Source organism: Hylobates moloch, unplaced genomic scaffold, assembly GCF_009828535.3.
Source record: "Hylobates moloch isolate HMO894 unplaced genomic scaffold, HMol_V3 SCAFFOLD_13, whole genome shotgun sequence".
Lineage (NCBI taxonomy): Eukaryota > Metazoa > Chordata > Mammalia > Primates > Hylobatidae > Hylobates > Hylobates moloch.
In genome coordinates this window covers 80,842,039-80,866,730 of record NW_026652288.1, presented here as the reverse complement: position 1 = coordinate 80,866,730, position 24,692 = coordinate 80,842,039, and the positions used below count along the sequence as shown (strand labels likewise).

Genomic DNA, 24,692 nt, shown 5'->3' with positions numbered 1-24,692 from the left:
TACAGTTTCTGATTGGGATGATGAAAAGTTCTGGAAATGGAAGGATCGTAGTAATAGTTGTACAACACTGTGAATGTGCTTATACCACTGAACTGTACACTTAAGAGTGGCTGAACCGGTAAATTTTCTTATTTATATTTAATTACAATAAAAAAAAAGTTAAAGGGTACACTAGTTCTCTAACTACATTAACAGATCTCAAGACACCTGCTGGGCATGGTGGCTCATGCCTGTAATCCTAACACTATGGGAGAGCAAGGCGGGAGGATCACTGGGGCTTAGGAGTTTTGAGACCAGCCTGGGCAACATAGGAAGACTCTGTCTTTACAAAACATAAAATAAAAAATTTAGGCTGGGCCCAGTGGCTCACTCCTCTAATCCCAGCAGTTTAGGAGGCCAAGGCAGGCAGATCACTTGAGGTCAGAAGTTCGAGGCCAGCCTGGCCAACATGGCAAAACCCTGTTTCTACTAAAAGTACAAAAATTAGCTGGGCATGGTGGCAGGCGCCTGTAATCCCAGCTACTCAGGAGGCTGAGGCAAGAGAACCACTTGAACACGGGAGGCAGAGGTTGCAGTGGGCTGAGATCATGCCACTGCACTCCAGCCTGGACGGCAAAAGCGAGCACTACAGCCTGGTGACAAGGGCGAGACTCTGTCTCAAAAAGAAAAAAAAGAAAAAAAAAATTAGCTGGGTATGGTGGAGCACTCCTGTAGTTCCAGCTACTCAGGAAGCTGAGGCAGGGGGACTGCTTGAGCCTGAGAGGTAGGCTGCAGTGAGCCATGATCACACCACTGCATTCCTGCACTGCATTCCAGCCTGGGTGACAAAGAAAGGATTTGTGTCAGAAAGAAAAAAAAAAAAAGACATAACATCCAGGGAAAAAAGAGACATTTCAGAATATGGGATATATAATGTCATTTATTAAAAAGCACAAAAACACTACGCTTGAGCCAGGAGTCATGGTGTGCATCTGTAGTTTCAGCTAGGAGGACTGCTTGAGCCCAGGAGTTGGAGGCCAACCTGAGCAACATAGTGAGATCCTGCCTTTCAAACACAAAAAAACCCACTATATTTTGTCATTTATATGTATGGAATAGTGACAGAAAGAAGATCAGTGATTGCTTAGGGATGGAGAAGTGAGAGTGAGGAGAAAACAGTGTGGGGATCATAAGCGTATCCCGCGTGAGCAGTGGTCTATGAGGGAGGGGAAGAAGACGGCAACTGGAGACGGGATGCCAATGAGGACGACAGACCTTCCCAGATACTGGAGCAGATGATAGCATCTAAGGTCCCCAATACCACCTCAAGACTCCCATAGCCTCTCTTGCCTCATAAATAAAAAACTGTTTCTCCACTCACAATGCTTTTGACACCAGATGTGTGTTTTCCACAAGCAAATCTTCTATTCTCTGTGGAGACCAATCGAGCTTCCTACAATTTAATTAAATTCTGACACTACCTGGAGTTAGCACAGACCCCGTAGGTTTAGGGCTCAGTCCCACAGACTGCCCCCCACTTCAGATGCTAATTGCAAGTAGTGGATCCTCAAATTAGCCACAAATCAGTCAAATTAGTCTGACTTGGCTACAAACTGGGCATTCCCATGTTGGGACTCAGTAACCAATACTTCAGGGTATCTCTGACTTTCTCCCCCAACCACCCACCACTACAACTGACTTCTCCCAAAGCCAGAATGATGTTCTCTGAAGTTCCTTTATCGCCTAAAATCCAGACCCACCAAGAAGAACAATTGTTTTGCCTTCCCCTCCCAGTAGGACCAAGAATGTAATCACACCTGAAGAGATCTTTCCACAAGATAATGTACAAGTTAATCTCCCTTCCCTGATCCATTCATTCTTCCTAGTAATCCCCACAACAGAATTCCTCTTCTCCCTTCTCCTATAACCTGTTTTATTTAATTAATTTTTTAGGCTAGTCAAGTGAAGCAGTGGGAGTGGAGAAGGAACAAAGAAATCTGTAACTGGCTGTGATCAATTAGCTGTAAACACCACTGCACCTGGACCAGCCATATAACCTGTTTTGCCAGGATATTATACATGCTTCCGAACCCCTTGTGGGGTGAGTAATCTCTGTGGTTCCCCCGTGTACATGTAATAAAATCTGTATGACTTTTCTCCAATTAATCTGCCTCTTGTGAGTTGATTTTTCAGCAAACCTTCGGAGAGCAATGGGGAAGCTTTTCCCTGGCCCCTACACTCACAACCCCCTCCTCATGTTAAACAATTTGCTCCAAAAACACTTTACTATAAAGGATATTATAAAGGATATTATAAAGGATACAAATGAAGAGCCAGATGAAGAGGTACATGGGGCAAGGTACGGGGGGACGCAGAGCTTCCAAGCCAGGTCCAGATGTACCACCCTCCCAGGACCTTGATTTGTTCACCGAGCAGGAAGCTCTCTGAACCCCTACATTTTGGGTTAAGGGGGTCCCATTACCTAAGCAAGACTGATTAAATCATTGGCTGCTGGTGATTAACTCCATCTCCAGGCCCCTCTGCCCTCCTCAGAAATAATGGGGAGGTAGGCTGAAAGTCCTAACTCTCTAACCACATTGTTGATTCCTCTGGCAACCAGAAGCCATCCTCCAAGAGCCACCTCATTAGCATAAAATCAGGTTTGGTTGGCAGGGGCTTATCATAAATAACAAAAGATGCTCTTCTCACTTCTATTACTCAGGATCTCATGGGAATCAACAGACCTTAATGAAAAATTTAACCTTTTACTTGAACAAGGGTTTTAGCCACTGTCAGGAATCAGCGATGAATAGCAGATATATTTTTTCATTATATTATAGTATCACACCTCACCTCTGAATCCATCCCCACTCCACCACTGCCAAGGGTTTCTCCGAGGTGAACCCCAGTCTAATTCCTTTTTCTCCCAGGCATCCAGACAGTCTGGTGTGTAAAAGATGGCAGCCAGAATTTCCTGGGCATAAGGTCCGTCTGCAGAACAGAGCTGGGGCAGAGGCCAGAACTAAGAGAAGTAGTTGGGGACATCTCTAAGTCAGCTATCTTCTAATTGGAATACAGTACCCCTGGAGTGCAGGTAAACTTTTCAGGGACTAACAGGCATAGACAGTTTTTAAAAGGAATCAATTTCCTGATCCTCAACTTCCATGGGAATTCCTTACTAAAAACCATTTGCCCAAGGATGTGCCTGGGATGAAGTGCCTCATCTCATTTCCTTTTCAAAATCTTCTTTCTCCATTTTATAAAAGCAGCATATATACCTACCACATGATCCAGCTATTCTACTTCTAGGTTTGACTCAAGAAAAATGGAAATATATTTCCATGCAAGGAAGGACTTGTACATGACTGTTCATAGCACCTTTATTTAAAACAGCCAAAACCAAAAACAATCCCAATGATCTTCAACAGATTAATGAATTGTAGTACATCCACAGGATAGAATACTACTCAGCCATAAGAAAGAATGAACTACTGATACACACATCCCACCAAAAAGTACATGCTATATGACGATTCTATCCGTATAAAACTCTAAAAAATGCAAACTAATCTGTAGTAACAGAAAGCAGATTAGTAGCCTGAGGACAAAAGAGCAGGAGTGAGGCGCTGCTTAGCACAAGGAAACATTTGGGGATAATGGATACGTTCTCTACCTTGCTTGTGCTGATGGGTTCCTAGGTATCAAAACTCATCCAACTGTAAAGTTTTAATATGTATAACTTATTATACATATTATGTATACATACATATGTCAATTATACCTCAATAAATCTATTTTTAAGTGAAATTTAAAACATGAATAATTTATTACCAGCAGAACTTCTCTATAAGAAATGTTCAAGAGGCCGGGCACAGTGGCTCACTCCTGTAATCCCAGCACTTTGGGAGGCTGAGGCAGGCAGCTCACCTGAGGTCAGGAGTTCGAGACCAGCCTGGCCAACGTTGCAAAACCCCATCTCTACTAAAAATACAAAAATTAGCCGGGCATGGTGGCAGGTGTCTGTAATCCCAGCTACTCAGGAGGTTGAGGCAGGAGAATCGCTTGAACCCAGGAGGTCAAGGTTGCAGTGAGCCGAGATCACACCACTGCACCACAGCCTGGGAGACAGAGCAAGAATCCGTCTCAAAACAAAACAAAACAAAACAAAAAGAAATGTTAAAGGAAGTTCTTCAAACAAAAGGAAAACTATATAAGTTACAAAACTAGATACGCTTGGAGATACTTAGCTTTCCTTTTCTAAGTGCTGTTAATTTTTTCTTTTCTTGTCTTTTTCTTTTTTCTTTTGAGACGGGGTCTCAATCTGTGGCCCAGGCTAGAATGTAGTGGTGCAATCTTGGCTCACTGCAGCCTCAACCTCCTGGGCTAAGCAATCCTCCTGCCTCAGCCTCCTAAAGTGCTGGAATTACAGGCATGAGCCCTATGCCTGGCTGTCAATAATAATTTTTCAATTTTCAGGTTTGGAGCCATAATACTGCTATCTAAATAGGTGAAGTAGCATTGGCTACACAGTCAGCCAAAGAGTTGGCTGAATTCAACTCCTGGCTAAGGCCAGGAGTTCAAGACCAGCCTGGGCAACAATGTAACAAGACCCTGTCTCTACAAAAAAAAATTTTTTTGAGACGGAGTTCTACTCTTGTTGCCCAGGCTAGAGTGCAGTGGTGCATCTCGGCTCACCACAACCTCCACCTCCCGGGTTCAAGCAATTCTCCTACCTTTGCCTCCCAAGTAGCTGGGATTACAGGCATGTACTACCATGCCCAGCTAATTTTGTACTTTTAGTAGACACGGGGTTTCTCCACGTTGGCCCAACCTCAGGTGATCCTCCTGCCTCGGCCTCCCCAAGTACTGGGATTACAGGTGTGAGCCACTGCACCCAGGCAAAAGAATTTTTTTTAAAGTAGCTAGGCATGGTGGTACACACCTGTAGCTAAGAGGCTGCAATGGGAGGATCCCATAAGCCCATAGGTTTGAGGCTGCAGTGAGCTATAATTGCGTCAGTACACTCCAGCCTGGGTAACAGAGTGAGGCTTTTTCTCTCTCTCTGTCTCTCTCTCTCTCTCTCTCTCTCAAAACAAAGGTGAACTATGCTGTAGCATCTGAATCATTCACAATAGCTAAGATATGGAAACAACTGAAATGCCCATCAATGGATAAATGGATAAAATAAATATGGCATATACACACAAAGGAATACTACTCAGCCTCATGCAGAAAATTATGTCATATTCAACAACATGGATGAACCTAGAGGACATTACGCTAAGTGAAATAAGCATAAGCCAGGCATACTAAGGCAAATACCACATGATATGTGGAATCTAAAAAAGTTGAACTCATACATGTGGAGTATCAGAGGCTGGAGGGAGTGGGTTAGATAGAGAAAGGAGAGGTGCCAGTTAAAGGGTACAAGGTTGTGGTTAGACAGGAGTAGTAAGTTCTGGTGATCTATTGCATAGCATGGTGACTACAATTCATAATAATGTATTGTGTATTTCAAAATAACAAAAAGAGTGGATTTTAAATGTCCTCACCACAAAGAAATAAGTATTTGAGGTAATAGATGTGTTAATTACCCTGATTTTTTCATTCCACAACATATACATGTATTGAAACATCACACTGTATCCCATGAACATATACAATTATTATATGTTAATTAAAAGTTAAAGAACTGAAAACTTACATTTGTTAAAAAAGTAAAGTTACATTTGTCATTCCCTGTCCTACACTTTTGTTACACAAGAATTTATGAGAAAGAGGAGTGTGGCATGATGGTTACAAAATTACTACTCATTCTAAAATGTTTAGTTAGATTAAGCAAACCAGTTTTTCCACAGTAAAACAAATCACTAAGACTGGTTTTGAGTACAAGGAAAAAGGGCAGTTGTCTTAAATCTCTTTAAACAGATGAAGTAAGCTTAAGATCTTTACTTGCTCCAACATAAAATCCCAACAATTAAATGTTTGGCTTGAGGAACAGCACTTCTCATATGCCAGAGAAATCAAATGACTGTCCTGTCTTTGATCCTAGATAATTTTTTTTCTCCAGATCAGACCAACATGCCCCAATGCCTACATGATTAAAACAAAGGAGACAAAATTACAACTGAAAACTAATTGAAAGTAACTTAAAAATAATTACTGTTGGCTCTGTATGCCTAAAATTAAGAAAAGATTGGTATCAGAATTAAGCAAGGTAAGAAGGATCACATGGGAATCAACAGACCTTAATGAAAAATTTAACCTTTTACTTGAACAAGACAAAGCCTAGAGCTTCATAGCTTTCCCCAGAAAACTTGGAAACTTAATAGCTACTTAGGGAGAAAGAAGTATGAAATGCATTATAATAAGACTGTTTCATCAGAAAGTTAATTTACTATGTGCATCTATTAATTAAAATATGCTACTTTAAGGAAAAAAAAGAATAAACAGTAACTGTCAATGCTTAAGTCTCCAACAACTGAAGCAAAATTAAACTAGGGAAAGGCTTGCTGCTAGCCTTTTGTGCGACTCACAAATAAATATATATACATATATCTTTTTTTTGGAGACAGGGTCTTACTTTGTTGCCTAGGTTGGAGTGCAGTGGCACAATCATGGCTCACTGCAGCCTCAATCTCCCATGCTCAAGCGATCCTTCTGCCTTAGCTTTTCGAGTAGCTGAGACTATGGGTGCGCACCACCATGTCCAGCTAATTTAAAAAAAATTTTTTTTTGTAGGGACAGGGTCTCACTATCTCACTATGTTGCCCAGACTGGTCTCAAACTTCTGGGCTCCAGGGATCCTTCTGCCTTGGCCTCCCAAAATGCTGGGATTACAAGCATGAGCCACCGCACTCAGCCACAAATATTTTTTGAGCATAGTATTATTTAGTATTGCTCTAGGCACTGCAGCTCCAACATGAACAAAACAGACAAGACCTCTGCTCTCATGGAGCTTACACTCTACCACACACACACACACAAAAAACCCACAAAAAAAAAAAAAAAACAAGAGAAAAAACAGGGCAAGAAGATACAAAATGAATGGAGGTAGGAAGGCTTCTTGGAGGACATGACATTTGAGTTAAAACCTGAATGATGAGACACAACCAGGTGACAACTGGAACTCTCCAGGCAAGGATAATACAAAGGTATTATAAAAATGTTTAATGGACTATCGCTAAACTAAGTACTTCTAATAAAAAGCATTATCCAGTGATTCCTATGTGTGCTGCAGTTTGAAAATCATTGACTGAAAAACAACTCTAATCAGCAAATAAATGGTATGAAATGATCAGGACAGGATTAAAATAAGAATATTTATTTATGATAAGAAGCATTTTATTGAATGCTAAGCATAAGTTGCACACTGTGCTAAATTATATATAGTCTCATTTTCTGGCTGAAGACATATTGTGAGATAGTCATGACATTTATAAGTAACCATATTTAAACTATCTTTGTGATAGGGTAGGTCAAAAAAATAAAGATACTCAACCTTCCTCTTAATGCAAAATTTAAAATACCAGGTTAGCATTTCACTTACTGATCTTTAAAAATGTTAATGATTCATATCTAAGGTTGGTAAGGGCAAGAATGAAAAAATCCTCTCATTTCATGTAGTTGTGTGAAAAACTAGTTTAATTTTTTTAATTGACAAAAATTATATTTATGGTATACAACATGATGTTTTGATATACATGTTTTGACATAGTGGCTCACACCTATAATCCCAGCACTTTGGGAGGCTAGGTCAGGAGGATCACTTAAGGCCAGAGTTCAAGACTAGCCTGGGCAACATAGTGAGAACCCAGCCTCTATATTAAAAGAGAAATAAATAAATAAGGCTGGGAGTGATCGCTCATGCCTGTAATCCCAGCACTTTGGGAGGCCAAGGCGGGTGGATCACTTGAGGCCAGAGTTCAAGACCAGCCTGGCCAACATGGTGAAACCCCGTCTCTACTAAAAATACAAAAATTAGGCAGCCATGGTGCTGCACACTTGTAATCCCGGCTACTCAGGAGGCTGGGGCACAAGAATTGCTTGAACCCAGGAGGAGGGGGTTGCAGTGAGTGGAGATTGAGCCACTGAACTCCAGCCTGGGCAACAGAGTGAGACTGTCTCAAAAAAAAAAAAAAAAGTTCATTATATACTGTTTATGGTAGTGAAAAACTAGAAATAGTCCAAATGTCCATCAATAAGGGATTAATCATGAAACATCTATAATATGTAATACTATGCAGTACTAAAAAAAAAAGAGTAATGATGCAAATTGAAGTACACTGAAATGAAAAAATGTCCAGCACATACTGTAAAGGAAAACACTGCATAACAATTTGTATATAATTTTTTTTTTTTTGAAATGGAGTCTCGCTCTGTTACCCAGGCAGGAGTACAACGACGCAATCTCGCCTCACTGTAACCTCCATCTCCCAGGTTCAAGCGATTCTCCTGCCTCACCCTCTCTAGTAGCTGGGATTACAGGCACCTGACACCAAGCTCAGCTAATTTTTATATTTTCAGTACAGATGGGGTTTCACTACGTTGGTCAGGCTGGTCTCGAACTCCTGACCTCAGGTCATCCACCTGCCTCGGCCTCCCAAAATGCTGGGATTATAGGCATGAGAAACCATGTCCAGCCCCATATAATTTTTTTTTAAGGCCATGGAGGGCCAGGGTGGGTGGCACTGGGCTCCAAGCTCCCCATGCCCACCAGGACTGCAAAGTATCAGCTGTATGTCATTTGTCATGTTAATAAAACTGTTAATAAAGAATTTATAGAAACATACATGTTTGCAAATGCATAGAAAATATATAGAAGGATACATACTAAGCTATTCTTCTCTTACAATTGGAATTGGTGAGGGAGGAGAGAGAAAAAAGGAAAAACAGGAGGCTTCTTTTTACATTTCATAAATTTTTGCACTACTTTTTTTCCTGAACAGTGAACATGAATTACTTCAGGAACACTGTTTTAAAAAATGAGAATGTGTTTGTGTTTACCTATAGCTTGGAGCCTCAATAATGACTTTCCAGAGCTCTTTATATCAGGGAAGATAGAAATGATCCCAAATATTGAGCTAAATATTATGACATTCCTTAAAATGAATTCTTTTTTTTTTTTTTTTTTTTGAGGCAGGGTCTCGCTCTGCCGCCCATGCTGGAGTGCAGTGGCGCGATCTCGGCTCACTGCAAGCTCCGCCTCCCGGGTTCACGCCATTCTCCTGCCTCAGCCTCTCCGAGTAGCTGGGACTACAGGCGCCCACCACCACGCCCGGCTGATTTTTTAATATTTTTAGTAGAGACAGGGTTTCACCGTGGTCTCGATCTCCTGACCTCGTGATCCGCCCACCTCGGCCTCCCAAAGTGCTGGGATTACAAGCGTGAGCCACCGCGCCCGGCCAAAATGAATTCTATTCATATAACAATTAACAGAAAACTATTGTAAAAAAGTAGTATAAGTAGTATATTTAGGGTATCTTTTTTTTTTTATTTCCACAGGTTTTCAAGGAGCAGGTGGTGTTTGGTTACATGAATAAGTTCTTTCAGCGGTGACTTCTGAGATTTTGGTGCACCTATCACCTGAGCAGTGTACACTGTACCCAATATGTAGGCCTTTATCCCTCACCCCCAACCCACCCTTTCTTTAGGGTACCTTTTAACTAGACTTCCACAATAGTCATGTAAAATAAAATTTAATGTGATCTGCAAAGCTCTTGGGGATCTAGTCTCATGCTTCTCAAACAAATTTCTGTATTCATACAACTCACCCGTGGATTCTGTTAAACTGTAGGCCAACTCAAACCTCACCACTTCAAACTTCAGATATAGTGAATTACTGCTTTTCACTCAACATGTTCTTCACATTTCTGTGCCTTTCTACGTATTCTTCTTCAGCCTATATGGTTTTCTCCTCACCTCCTCTACCTCAAAAACTTTTACTCTGCTATAGGTTCAGGTCAAACATTGCAGATGTATAATAGATGCGTCTTCTTTTGTATTCCTCAAGGCCCCTATGCATTTATGTTCCAGCATTTATCACATTTATTACACATGTGTCCATCTCCCTATCAGACTACGGGTTTGAGGATAGGAAATGTCTGTCCTCAGCACACAGATATTTGCTTCTTTTTTCCTTTTTTTTGAGACACGGTCTTGCTTTGCTTGCTTTGTTGCTGGAGTGCAGTGGCACAATCAGGGCCCATCTTCAGCCTTGACTTTCCAGGCTCGAGCAATCTTCCCACCTCAGCCTCCCAAGTAGCTGGGACCACAGGTGCACGCTACCACCCAGCTAAGTTTTAAAAACTTTTTGTAGAGACAGGGTATCACAGTGTTGCCCAGGCTGTTCTCAAACTCCTGGCCTCAAGCAACCCTCCCGCCTCAGACTCTAAAGTGCTGGGATTACAGGCGTAAGCCTACATATATGACAAATGTTTTCTGAGTACAAGTCACTGAGGTATCAGGTTTCTGCCACTACTTTGAAATAATGATTGTCAATATCACTTTCATTCTACAATATTTTCTTTAAGGTAATACTCAGCTTAAAAATAGGTAATCTCTTAAGTTAAAATATAAGACAACACATATTCGAAATTAAAGTGAAGCTGGGGGCCAGGTGTGGTGGCCCATACCTGTAATCCCAGCACTTTGGGAGGCCTAGGTGGGCAGATCACTTGAGGCCAGGAGTTCAAGACCAGCCTGGACGACACAACAAAACCCCGTCTCTACCACAAATACGAAAATTATCTGGGTGTGGTGGTGCACTCCTGTATCCCAGCTACTTGGGAGGCTGAGGCACAAGAATTGCTTGAACCTTGGAGGCGGAGGTTGCAGTGAGCTAATATCATGCCACTACACTCCAGCCTGGGCAACAGAGCCAGACTCTGTCTCAAAAAAAAAAAAAAAATTAAATTAAAAAATAAAGTGAAGCTGAATGCAGTGGCTCATGCTTATAATCCCAGTACTTTGGGAGGTCATGATCAGAAGATCACTTGAGGCCAGGAGTTGGAGACCAGCCTGGACAACTTAGCAAGACCCTGTCTTTAAAAATTTTTTTTTAAAAATTTAATTCAAAGAAAAAATTAAAGTAAAATATCATGCTATTTGATGAGATGCTTACCTTATGCTTAAAAAAGTCAAGTTAGGCTGGGCACAGTGGCTCATGCCTGTAATCCCAGCACTTTGGGAAGCCGAGGTGGGCAGATCATAAGGTCAGGAGTTTGAAACCAGCCTGGCCAACATAGCGAAACCCCCGTCTCTACTAAAAATACAAAAATTAGCCGGGCATGGTGGTGCACACTTGTAGTCCCACCTACTTGGGAGGCTGAGGCAGGAGAATCGCTTGAACCCGGGAGGCGGAGGTTGCGGTGAGCCGAGATCAGGCCACTGCACTCTAGCCTGGGCGATAGAGCGAGACTCCGTCTCAAAAAAAAAAAAAAGAAAAAAAAAATCAAGTTAATTTCACATCATTTTGGCGTAAAAGGGGCAAAACAAAGATTGTGCTCTTCAGCACTCTTTTAAATACTTACAGAAAAAATAAGAATGGCATCAAATTTCTAATAGTCTTTCCTCTTAAACTTTTTAGGACTCATTATATTTTTAGAACAAATGATAAAATAAGATCTTAAAATGCTTACACAGGCAGCCCTGTCTTTACCACTCACCTTCCTCATCTATCCATTTCATGGTGAAGAGCTGTTCGTTGTCAAAAGAACACATGTCTCGAACCTCATTGCAAAGGCCCTCAAAGGAGATGGAAGGTTCAAAATGTGTTATCATGATATCCCTGAAAAAGAAAAGGAGTTTTAAGTTTGAAAATGATTAAAAATAATAATGCTCTATATATTACTGAATGCTTGACAATTTGATGAATTTCAGTAATTTTGTGTGTGCATCAACATGCATTGCTTCCAGTAAATGATTTCATTCAAGTAAAAATTAAAATATCAAGCTGGGCACGGTGGCTCATGCACTTTGGGAGGCAGAGCTGGGCAGATCACTTTAGCCCAGGAGCTCAAGACCAGCCTGGGCAACATGGTGAAACCCCGTCTCTACTAAAAATACAAAAAAAATTAGCCAGAGGCTGAGGTGGGAGGATCCCTTCTCAGGCGGGGAGCGTGGGAGGTGGAGGTTACAGTGAGCTGAGATCACATCACTGCACTCCAGCCTGGGCAACAGAGGAGACTGTCTCAAAAAAATAAATAAAAACAAAAAAAAATAAAAAAATCAAATACATATATATACATTTGCATAATTATATTGTTTAAATAATTTCTCAAATAAAAATAGAAAATAGCTTATTTTAATGACAAAAGAGAATTGCTTGCTTTAAAGCAATCTTTCTTTCAAAGAACTCTCAAGGTTACTAGTATGAGGGCATAAGGTTGAGAGAATGTATTCTGGAATTAAATTAAAAGAAGAAAATTCTATAGAATTTCTCTGTCAAAGAATAAGTGTAAAATTATCTTTCTTGAATAAGAGGGAAAAAATTAGCTACACTGGATATCATTGAAATATAACTTCCTTATCAAAGTCCACATTTAAAATTAACACATAGGTAAACATATTTGTAAACAAGGCTTTTTCATAAATTTTACTTTTCAAAAGCTAAAAAACACTTATCAGAACATACAAACACTTTTAAAACATCTGTGTAATATTTTAAAAGTGTAAATATAAGGCTGGGCATGGTGGCTCACGCCTGTAACTCCAGCACTTTGGGAGGCTGAGGCAGATGGATCACCTGAGGTTGGGCGTTCGAGACCAGCCTGACCAATGTGGAGAAACCCTGCCTCTACTAAAAATAAAAAATTTACTGAGTGTGGTGGCACATGCCTGTAATCCCAGCTACTCAGGAGGCTGGGGCAGGAGAATCGCTTGAACCCGGGAGGCGGAGATTGCAGAGAACCAATCACACCATTGCACTCCAGCCTGGGCAACAAGAGTGAAACTCCAACTCAAAAAAAAAAAAAAAAAATGTGTAAGTGTAGGCCGGGTGTGGTGGCTCACACCTGTAATACCAGTACTTTGGGAGGCTGAGGTGGGTGGGTCACTCAAGGTCAGGAATTCGAGACCAGCCCGGCAAACACAGTGAAACTCCGTCTCTACTAAAAATACAAAAATTAGCCAGGCGTGGTGGTGGTCGCCTATAATCCCAGCTACCTGGGACACTGAGGCAGGATAACCGCTTGAACCCAGGAGGCGGAGGCTGCAGTGAGCCGTGATTGCGTCACTGCACTCCAGCCTGGGCGATAAAGTGAGATTCCGTTTCAAAAAAAAAAAAGTTTTAGGTATAGACACCCATCAGAGACTCAATGAAGGAGTTATGCTTTATCAACTACCACTCCTTAAGTTCCAGGAACTAAAACATTCAAGGGAGTTTTATATAAACACTTCTCTCAGTAATTGCAAAACCACTATGTTCATAACATTCCACAATCACCAGATCCTTGTTACAGTACCAAAGCTAAAAATGAACTGCAAAATAAAGATATTACATTCTAAAGGTATAAAACAAATTATGCATGTATGATGTTTTTTCCGGTTTAACTTCAGCATTAGCATAAATTATTTTACCACTGATCTTCAACAGAATATAATCTGCTTTATCACAAAGATTCCCAAAATGGCAAATTTAGATATGGTTTTAGCTGTTTTTAAGCATTTTTAATTTTGCTATTGAGCTTCAGAAGACAAACTGCTTTCATATTCTAAAATATAGAATCTATTATAAAGTTTTTCCTTAGGACTAATTGCTTTTAAAAATAAACCCCCAAAAGAATCACATTCAGTCCTTCTGCTACCTCAGTGTAAGCTTTTCTCCTAAATTAGACTATTCAGAAAAAATACTTTTATTTGCAATAACCATTATAATAATTGGTTTAGGCAGGATTATCCATGAATGGTAAGACCATTGGGCAAAATGTTTTGGGGGACTAGAGTATTCATATAATCTCAAAGTATCGCCCCCCAAATTATTAATTATAAAAAAGTCATAAAGCAATTTCCACCTTTTAATAATCAAGAAGATAGTGAATTCAAAAATAACAATTGTGAAACATAAATTTAACAATAAAGTTAAAAAGCAATGTTATAAAGCCCTGTCAATGTAGTAAGGGGAAAAGAGAAATCTCTTTGAAGTTCAAGGTCCAGTTTTGGCTGGGCAAGGTGGCTCGTGCCTGTAATCCCACCTACTCAGGATGCTGAGGCAGGAGGATCGCCTCAGGAGTTCAAGGCCAGCCTGACTGACAGAATAAGACCCTGTCTCTAAAAAAAATTTTTTTTGTAATTAGTCAAGCATAGTGTAGTCCCAGCTACTCACGAGAATCATTTGAGCCCAGGAGTTCAAGGCTGCATTGAGCCATGATCGAGCCATTGGACTTCAGCTTGGGCGACAGAGCAAGACTCTGTCTCTAAAAAAAAAAACACACCCAGCTTTGTATTGTGGGTTAGTAAGTCTCAATGTTATCATCTGAAAAATGGAGATAATCATATCTGCCTCTGAGTATTATCATGAAGACTAAATAAGTGCAGCTTGAGCCTGGGAAGTTGAGGCTGCAGTGAGCTGTGACTATGTCATTGCACTCTAGCCTGGGTGATGGAGGAAGACACTGACTCAAAAAATGAAAAATAAATGAAAATAAATGAGTGCAGCCAGGCAAGGTGGCTCATGCCATAATACCAGCACTTTGAAAGGCCAACGTGCGAGGAATGCTTGGGTACAGGAGTTCGAGGCCTGTCTGGGCAACATAGGGAGACCTTGTCTCTACAAAAAAATTAAAAATTAGCCAGACATAGTGGTGTGTGCCTACAGTCCCAACTACTTGGGAGGCTGAGGTAGGAGGACTGAGTGAGCCTGGGCAGTTAAGGCTGCAGTGAGCTGTGATTACACCACTGTACTCAGCCTGGGTGACAGAGTAGGAATGTGCCTCAAAAAAAAAAAAAGTGCAAAATACTTATCATGGTTCTTTTTCTTTTGTTCCATTTTTTTCAGATGAGTTTTTTTTTTTTTTGAGACAGAGTCTCGCTGTGTCACCTAGGTTGAAGTGCAGTGGCATGATTACAGGCGTCAGCCACCACACTCGGCCTCAGTAACATTTCTGAATAACACTAACTTTAATTCTTTAAAAGCTTTCTTCTTTAATTGACAGAAATTTTTCTATTATATTTCACTAAGAGATTATTACTATAATTCAATACTGTCTAGAAAATTCTAGCCAATGGCTAAAAATAAATAAGGCTGGGCGCAGTGGCTCACACCTGTAATCCTAGAACTTTGGGAGGCCAAGGTGGGTGGATTACCTGAGGTCAGGCGTTTGAGACCAGTCTGGCCAACATGGCGAAACCCCACCTCTACTAAAACTACAAAAATTAGCTGGGTGTGGTGGTGCACGCCTGTAATCCTAGCTACTCAGGAGGCTGACACAGGAGAATCACTTGAACTTGGGAGGCGGAGGTTGCAGTGAGCCGAGATCACACCACTATACTCCAGCATGGGTGACAGAGTGAGACTCTGTCTCAAAAAACATAAAATAATAAATAAATAAGATATAGAAAAGAAGATGCAAAATTGCTACTTGCAGATGACATTATCTAGCTTAAAAATTCTAAGACAGTTAAATTATTAGTAAGGTGGAAAGTTTAATTTAAACATACAAAAAGAAAACAGTATATAATAAGTCTACAAGAAGACCCCATTCACAAAAGCACATGATTATAAAATATATAGGAATAGGCCGGGCACAGTGGCTCAGGCCTGTAATCTCAGCACTTTGGGAGGCTGAGGCAGATGGATCACCTGAGGTAAGGAGTTCCAGACCAGCCTGGTCAACATGGTGAAACCCCATTTTCACTAAAAATACAAAAATTAGACAGGCATGGTAGCGCCTTGCCTGTAATCCTAGCTACTTGAGAGACTGAGACTGGAGAATCGCTTGAACATGGGAGGCGGAGGTTGCAGTGAGCCAAGATCACGCCACTGCACTCCAGCCTGGGTGACAGAGCAAGACTCCATCTCAAAATAAATAAATAAATAAATAAATAAATAATGAATCAAGCCATTCCATAACATACATCAAAGTTAACTATAATATTACAATAATTAAACCAATAGTGGTATGTGCAAAAAATAGATCTCTCCCCTAAAATCAATGAAACAATAGAAAGTACCTATGCACATTGTGGGAAATTTAGTACCTAACAGAGTTACCATTTCAAATCAGTGGTGAAAGGACAATCTGTCCAATAATGGTATTAGAATAAATTTTGAGAAAAAAAAAAAGTTGTGTCAGTACCCTATAAATGACTAAACCCCAAAATACCAGATTCACTGAAAAGCTAATCACTTTAAAAGTTTCCTGATAGGCCAGGAGCAGTGGCTCACGCCTAAAATCCCAGCACTTCAGGAGGCCACGGCAGGTCAATCACTTGAGGTCACGAGTTTGGGACCAGCCTGGCCAACATGGCAAAACCCTGTCTCTACTAAAAATACAAAAATTAGCCGGACATGGTGACGCATGCCTGTAATCCCAGCTACTTAGGAGGTTGAGGCAGGAGGATTGTTAGAACCCAGGAGGCAAAGGTTGCAGTAAGACAAGATCACGCCACTGGGTTCTTCCCTGGGCAACAAAGCAAGACTCCGTCTCAAAAAAAAAAAAAAGTTGCATAATAGAAGAAAAATAGAATATTTTTAGATGAAAAACACTTCTACCTAAGACAGTAAATCCAGAAACTATCTAGGAAATTTTTAAAAAGGACAGATTTGATGACATAAAAACGAAAAACTCCAGACTAGCAACAGATTGGGGAAATGACGGCAACTTTAACGAAATGTCAACGTCCTGTCAACAAATTAATAAGAAAAATAATACAATAGAAAATGGGTAAAACAGGAACAATCCGGAAGAAATACAAATGATTATTAATATATAAAAGACACTTGTAAAAATAAGTTACCATTTTTTGCCAATCTGACAGTCAAAAATTTAAAAGACAGATAACATGCAATGGGAATATAAGGAAGAAGCTTCACTAGTCCTGTTGTTAAGAATGTAAATTAAGCTCTTTTGGGAAACCATATCATATTTCAAGATAGGCATATCTTTGACCATATTTGCAAGAATATGTATTAAATATAAGGAGGTTCCTTCAACATTATTTGAAATAGTGAGTTGACGAAGACAACTTTAAATGTTAACCAATCCGAAGAAAGATTAAACATATTATGGTGGCTGGGCGCAATGGCTCATGCCTGTAATTCCTACACTTTGAGAGGCCGAGGCAGGAGAATCGCTTGAGCACAGGAGCTTGAGACCAGCCCTGTCTCTACAAAACATATAAAAAAAAATTAGCTGAGCCTAGTGGTGTGCGCTAATCCTAGCTACTCAGGAGGCTGAGGTGGGAGGACTGCTTGAACCCAGAGTGGCTGAGGCTACAGAGGGCCTAGATCATGCCACTGCACTCCAGCGTAGGCAACAGAATCAGACTCTGTCTCTTAAAACAACAACAACAACAACAACTGTAGAACACTGTATTACCAACTCTAAAGAGGTCGGCCTACCCTGGAATGGAAAGATGACCACGATTTTTAAAATCAAGTTGCAGACGCATGTGTGGAAATATGAACTCATTTATTGGAAAAATAAAAGGGTATGTCTATATGTGTGTATGCACATACATATCTATACTTATAAATATACCGATACGATATAGAATATCCCAAACTGTTAACGATGGCTACCTCTAGAAAGTGAGAGCAAGACAGCCATAAAAAAAGAACGAAATCATGTCTTCTACAGCAGCATGGATGGAACTGAAGGCCATTATCCCTAGTGAAAAAAATCAGAAACAGAAAGCCAGATACCACGTATTCTCACTTATAAGTGAGAGCTAAACAAAGGGTACACATGGACATAAAGAGGGAATAATAGCCACTGGCGACTACAAAAGGTGGGAGGGGAGTGAGAATTGAAAAATACCTATCAGGTACAGGTAATTTTCTAGGGTTTACTGTTTACTGTTCAGGTGATGGTTACACTAAGTGACCAGACTTCACCACTACATGATACAAACATGTAAGAAAGAAAGAAATCTGTACTTGTACCCTTTAAACATGTAAAATTAAACTAATAAAATAAAATAAGGTGGGAGTGAGAGACTACAGGGGAACTTTGTGTGTGTGTGTATGTATGTGTGTGTGTGTGTATATATATATACACACACACACATATATATATATATATATATATATTTTTTTAAGACAGGGTCTCACTCTGTTGCCCAGGCTGGAGTGCAGTGGTGCAATCACAGCTCACTGCAGCTTTGACTTCCTGGCCTCACGTGATTCTCCCATCTCGCCCTCCCAGTAGCTAGGACTACAGGCTCATTTTTTTGTAGAGATAGGGTTTCACCACATTCAGCCAAGGCTGGTCTCCAACTCCTAGGCTCAAGTGATTCACCTGCCCTGACCTCCCAAAGTGTTGGGATTACAGGCATGAACCACCGTACCCGGCCTCTTTCTGTATTTCTGTATTTTTAAAATTTAGTTTTAGTGCCTTGCCTTTGTGATCTGTATTTGGCCACTAGTGTCATTTTTGTTTCTATTATCATTCTCAGCCACATTCCTATATAGGTTAGCTGTCAAGCACAGTGCTTGCAACATAGAGCAGAGAGACAATAAATAATTGTTCTGTTCTTTCTGACATTTCCTCCTGAATGCCTCATAAGCACCTAGAACTCAAAATTCAGTGAATTGTTTCAGCCAATTAACTTCTCCCACAAATCTCTTCCACATTCCCCAGTCCCTCTTAAATGTTCTCATTTAACCTATGAGTTGTCCAACTCCCATCAACCCCACAAGACTATCTTTAATTCTGCTGATACTACCCCTTAAAACTTCCACTGAATCCATATACTCTTTTCTCTCTCCTTAAAATCTCTCACCTGGACTACTTCAAAAGCCTCCAAATTAGTTTCACCCATCACCAATCCATCTCCCATACTGATTTCAAGTGTTATCTTTCTAAAATGCAAATCTGATCATGTATTTCTCGTACTTAAAATTTTCATCAATGAGGAAAAGTCTGAACTCTGCAGTATGACATTCAAGAGCCTTCACAGTCTAGCCCCCTGTGAAATTTCTTAGCCTCATTTCTCATCAGTGCCCACTTCATACTTTATATCCTAATAAGGAATGAATATAAGACCAACAACCAAACTGATCTTAATTCTCCAAACTTACCATGTGGTTGTTTAATGCCTGTAACACCCACCTAACATCATTATTCACCAGGCAAACTCCTAGTTATCCTTCAAAAGCCTCAGACATTTCCTCTAGGAAGGGTTCCTTCACCCCAAACTCCTTCCCAATATCCATTCCTGCAAATAGTACTTCAAATTTAACTGTTTCCATTGTAACTCTTATATGTCTTTCTCTCCACAAGTCACTTAGTTCCTTAAAGGCAGAGCCTTACCTACCTCTACATTCTTTGTGCCTATGATAGCATCATGTGCCTTTATTACAGTTGTTCAGCAATATTTACTAAACTCAGTTTGAATAATCTCTGGTAATATTTGAAATCTCAAGCAAGACTGGAATTTTTAAAATTCATGTTTAAATTAGGCTCATTTCAATCATAAAAAAAAAAAAAACAGACACTAAAGTTGTAAAAGGGGGGTGGGAGTTGCATTAGAAAGCCATCATGAACTAAGGACCTGTGGGGAGAATTTTTCTGTACAGAGTTGCTTCTTTATCCTTTGCTTCCTCAGTTTCTGCTTCTTCACATCTTTCATTTGCACATTATCAGTTCTGGCCTTGCCAGACTCTCCCTGCAACTCCAGCTTCAGTTCCCAGTGCTGACCAATTTTATCTCCATATTTTCTCATTCAAATTTCTGAGGGTTTTCTGTGTTTGGTTTGGGTTTTTTGGCACCAGGCTAGCATGCTCTATTTTTTTCTCTCTCTGGCCAAGCTATGGATCAGCTGCCCTAGGATCAGGTGCCATGACTGAAGCTCTAAGACCAATCAGCTAACATCCCCCCAACTCTCAAGATACCACTTGTATTTCCTCAGAACCATTACTAAAGTATATTGCTAAAATAATCTTGCATTTCTTTCAAAAACAAGTCTTGCCAGGACTTGTTCACAGTAAGAAAAATCCTACATACTTCTTCACTGAAGCAGCTATTCCAAATATGCAAAGAGTTAACAATCTTTTATTTCTAGATGTGCACAGAAGGAATCCTCTGTATTGTTATTACTGCTTGACAGCAGTGGTTTAAAAAGAACTTTTACAAGCTTTCTGCAAAAATTTCCATACATATATAATGTAAAGAAATGAGCAGTCCAGATGTTGCCTTGTTAAAGTCTATCCCATAATATCAAGTAATTTTATATAAGGATAAGCACATACATTGACAGTTTATCACTAATTAATGAAACCTGTTTCTCTTCCTCCAAACTAATACCACTAGGTAATGATTGAAGGCCCCTCACTGAAAACCTTCCTTGCTAGGAAAAGACGGGTGCAGGCCATGAGAAAGGCATCTAAGCAAAATGTGGTGTCCAATAAAATTGAATTTTCAGTGCTATTAATCTCTTGCTTAAAAACTAGATATAAATTGGCTGGGCAAGATGGCTCATACCTGTAATCCCAGCACTTTGGGAGACCGAGATGGGTGGATCACTCGAGGTCAGGAGTTGGAGACCAACCTGGCCAACATGGTGAAAATGTCTCTACTAAAATACAAAAATTAGCTGGGCGTGGTGGCAGGCGCCTATAGTCCCAGCTACTCGGGAGGCAGAGGCAGGAGAATTGCTTGAACCTGGGAGGTGGAGGTTGCAATGAGCCGAGATCACGCCACTGCACTCCAGCCCAGGCGACAGAGCAAGACTCCATCTCCAAAAGAATAAATAAAATAAAACAAAAATTTGAAAAAAATTAAATGTTATTAGATCTAGAGAGATTACACGTTTTCACTGAGATCAAGCTTAACAGAATAACAACACTATACACATCTTTGAAAAGAGAGGGCAATTTTTTTCACTAAAAAAAATGCTGGCTATTAAATGAGTCAACATTCACTGGAAAGAAATATTGTTAGAAAAGGGTAGTGGAGGCCGGGCGCGGTGGCTCACGCTTGTAATCCCAGCACTTTGGGAGGCCGAGGCGGGCGGATCACGAGGTCAGGAGATCGAGACCATAGTGAAACCTCGTCTCTACTAAAAATACAAAAAATTAGCCGGGCGTGGTGGCAGGCGCCTGTAGTCCCAGCTACTCGGAGAGGCTGAGGCAGGAGAATGGCGTGAACCCGGGAGGCGGAGCTTGCAGTGAGCCGAGATCGCGCCACTGCACTCCAGCCTGGGTGACAGAGCGAGACTCCGTCTCAAAAAAAAAAAAAAAAAAAAAAAGAAAAGGGTAGTGGAGCCAGGTACAGTGGCTCACACCTGTAATCCCAGCACTTTGAGAGGCTGAGGCAGGAGGATCACTTGAGCCCAGGAGTTTGAAATTAGCCTGGGCAACACAGTGAGACCTTGTCTCGAAAAGAAAAGAAAAGAAAAGAAAAGAAAAGAAAAGAAAAGAAAAGAAAAGAAAAGGGTAGAGGGATAGAGGAAATGCTATGTAATAATGGCCCTTCAGAATATTGGAGAGAAAAGAAAACTTTTTCAAATGCAGAATGTTCTTACATTTCTTGGTATAAAGGAAGGATTTTCTATTTTAAAATCAGGTAGGTGTTCTAGTTAGCCAACCTGTTTATTAACTATCCTTGTCCATGACTCATTTTAGCTTCATCTATATTAATGAGCAGCTGACTATGTAATACCACAATCATCAGTTTAGACTATACAAACACATAACCTTAACATCTAATTTCAGAGGACAGGAATTTGGTACAATTTAGAGTGCTGATATTGTCTTTAAATGAGGCTTGAAATGAAGGTACCATTAGAAAGCTTTCATTGAGCAAAGACCAGTATACAATGGGCAAGAGGTTATTTGCACCTCAGCAAAATTTCACAGATTTTAAAAGACAATGTCACCTTGAATGTCTTGGAAAAATTTTAGTCAAACACTAAAGAAGCTGTATGTCCTTATTATCTTCTTTTTAATAACTGGAGCAATAAGCCAAGATAATTTGCTATCTAAATTCATGAAGTACAGCAAGAATTTGATTTCTTCTCAAAGCAGAAGTTTACAATGATTTTCATTTACTAACTGGGCCTATTTACATGTGTCAAACTAATACAAATGGGAAAATAGAAAGAAGCACTAATTTCTTACCTTTCATGGACTCACTGGAGAAGATGATCTCAATTAATAAGTCAAGAATTTATTGAAAGCCTTAGGGCCAGGTGCAGTGGCTCGTGCCTGTAATCCCAGCAATTTGGGAAGCCGAGGCGAGCGAATCATTTGAGGACAGGAGTTCAAGACATGCCTGGCCAACATGGTGAAACCCCGTCTTTACTAAAAATACAAAAATTAGCCGGGTGTGGTGGCACATGCCTGTAATCTCAGCTACTCAGGAGGCTGAGGCAGGCGAATTGCTTGAACCCGGGAGGCGGAGAGTGCAGTTGAGCCGAGATTGTGCCACTGCACGCCAGCATGGGTAACAGAGTAAGACCCTGTCTCAAACACAAACAAACAAAAATAAAATAAAAGAATAAAGTGAAACATCTCATTCATCAAATTACAGGTAAGGGCTTAAAAAAAAAGCAAAGGAAGCTTTTTTCTCACCTTGCAAAGTTCATGGCTGACCATCCTCAAGTCAAAACAACTCTTGTGACAACTACAAACTTTAAAAAATATCCACACATTTCTTGGTACTGATTTAAAATCAAAACCTCCTTAATCAATTTTACCTGTTTAAACACAAAGGTATCATACTGTCCAATATAACTCCAATAAACTACTCCTGCATACAGTCAGGCTAATAATAAACAGAGGCCAGAGGCTTCATGGCAGTAAACTTGAAAGTCCTTACATCAAATCAATACAACATTTAGGGGCTTAGATTTTCTTTGAAATCAAAACAAGAGAGGCAGTTTGAGAGTTTGCTATCTTCACTGATCCTCTCAGGAATGTAAAAGTATGCACTGCAATTTCAACCTAGTACTGCTTGAGTTTTTTAAAGCAATTTACTTCTACCTGGACAAGCAGTAAGGCAAGCCAAAGTAGCTGGGTTTTCTGTGACGTCTCAGTCTCAAACCTTTATGGTCACACTAACATTTCATGTTTCAAATGCTCCTAAACATAATTATCTCAAAAAAAATTCAAACCACAACTGAATTTAAAGGAAGGGGGCAATTTGCGTCACTGATAGAAAATGATTTAACACAATATACTTAGACCTGGGTTTTTTCTTGTAAGCATAGTAAGGAAGTGAAGATCAGAGAATTTAAAACTGTAACTAGGCTACTCTCCTCACCTTGCAGTATCTCACCCTATCGGGTAGTCGCTGAAACTGAACACTGAGAAAGAAAGGCTCACAAAATTTTGATTTACACACATGCAGCTTAATCTTGACGACACATAAGTACCCACTGCACGTCCCTGAAAACGCATCGACTTGATTCTTAAATACAACCCCTATGTCTAATATACTGGCAGTGCAGATACACTACGTGAACACAACGGGGATGAAAGTATATCTAAGAGAACCAAAGGCGTTAGGCCTGCTGGTAATCAAAACGGCCAGCTAACTGAAGCAGTCCCGTTTTCTATCCCCACAGCAAACTGACTTAACTAAGGCATCACTTGGAATCCTCAACTCGCAACCCCAAATACACCCAGACTTAAGGATGCAAGGGCCCTACAAAGCTCTCAGCAGGCGAGTCTCTCGTCCACACCAGGTGCACCACTCTATCCCTAGGTTCCTCCTCGGACCCTACTCTGGCCCCTTGGGTCCCCGCACCGCCATACCTGGGGGCGCCCTCAGTCCTGCAACCCCTTGCTTCGCCCCCACCCTGAGTCACCGGAGCCGCCCGCTCGCCCAGCCCAACCCGCCCACAACACCTCCAGCCCCTCACCCTCCCCTCCTCCACGCCGAGTGGAGCCGGCCTGTCCCCTCCTGCCCACCGCCCTGCCCCAGGACACTCACCCGCGGTAGTAGGCTTTCACCCGGACCTGGTGGGAATGGTCCCCGCTGCCGCCGCCTGCGACCGTGTGGGACATGGTGCTGCTGTCCCTCTGGGTCGGCATCTCCTCACTCCCCCGCCTCAACGCTGGAGGCCGGGGGTGCGCTTCGGGCGCCGTGGAGGACTCCGCCGCCCGCGCCTGTCGGAGAACCGCGGCCGTCCGCCCACCTACCTGCCCACCTAGCCCGCAGCGCCGATGCAAGGGTCGCCTCGCCCGAGCAGCCGGAACCACGCGGCTCCTCCCACTGCCCGTAGGCGCCGCCGCCTCTACAGCCGTCCGGGCCCAAGACACCTCCTGCGTCGGTCCCTCCCACTTAGCTCCCTCCAAAGGCCCACATTCCGGGGTAGGGCGGGCGCAACCATCCAGCCAGCTCAAGGAGCCTCAATGCCGGGCTGAACCATCCTTACGGGGGCAGAGAAAGGGGACAGAGGGAATAGGAGACGCTGGTCATGGCATCAAACATGCCGGAAGGGGTGCTTTCACGAGAATTGTGAAAGAGACAGTGACCAGCTCTAGATCACTAAAGTCTCTTCCCTGCAGGGACAATGGTAGGGACGAATTCTACGACACCTCACCCTTG

General features: G+C 41.3%; 1 protein-coding gene across 1 annotated transcript in view; it reads right to left on the bottom strand.

Moving 5' to 3' along the window:
- PRKCI (protein kinase C iota) overlaps positions 1–24,460 on the bottom strand; it is an 84,460-nt gene extending 60,000 nt beyond the window's left edge. Inside the window, exons 1-2 of the mRNA XM_032173987.2 lie at positions 24,075–24,460; positions 11,646–11,767 (exon numbers count right to left, since the gene is read on the bottom strand). Coding sequence (XP_032029878.1) covers positions 11,646–11,767; positions 24,075–24,175 — 223 coding nt within the window. The 5' untranslated portion in view covers positions 24,176–24,460. The remainder of the gene's footprint in view (positions 1–11,645; positions 11,768–24,074) is intronic.
- Between the last annotated feature and the right edge of the window lie 232 nt (positions 24,461–24,692).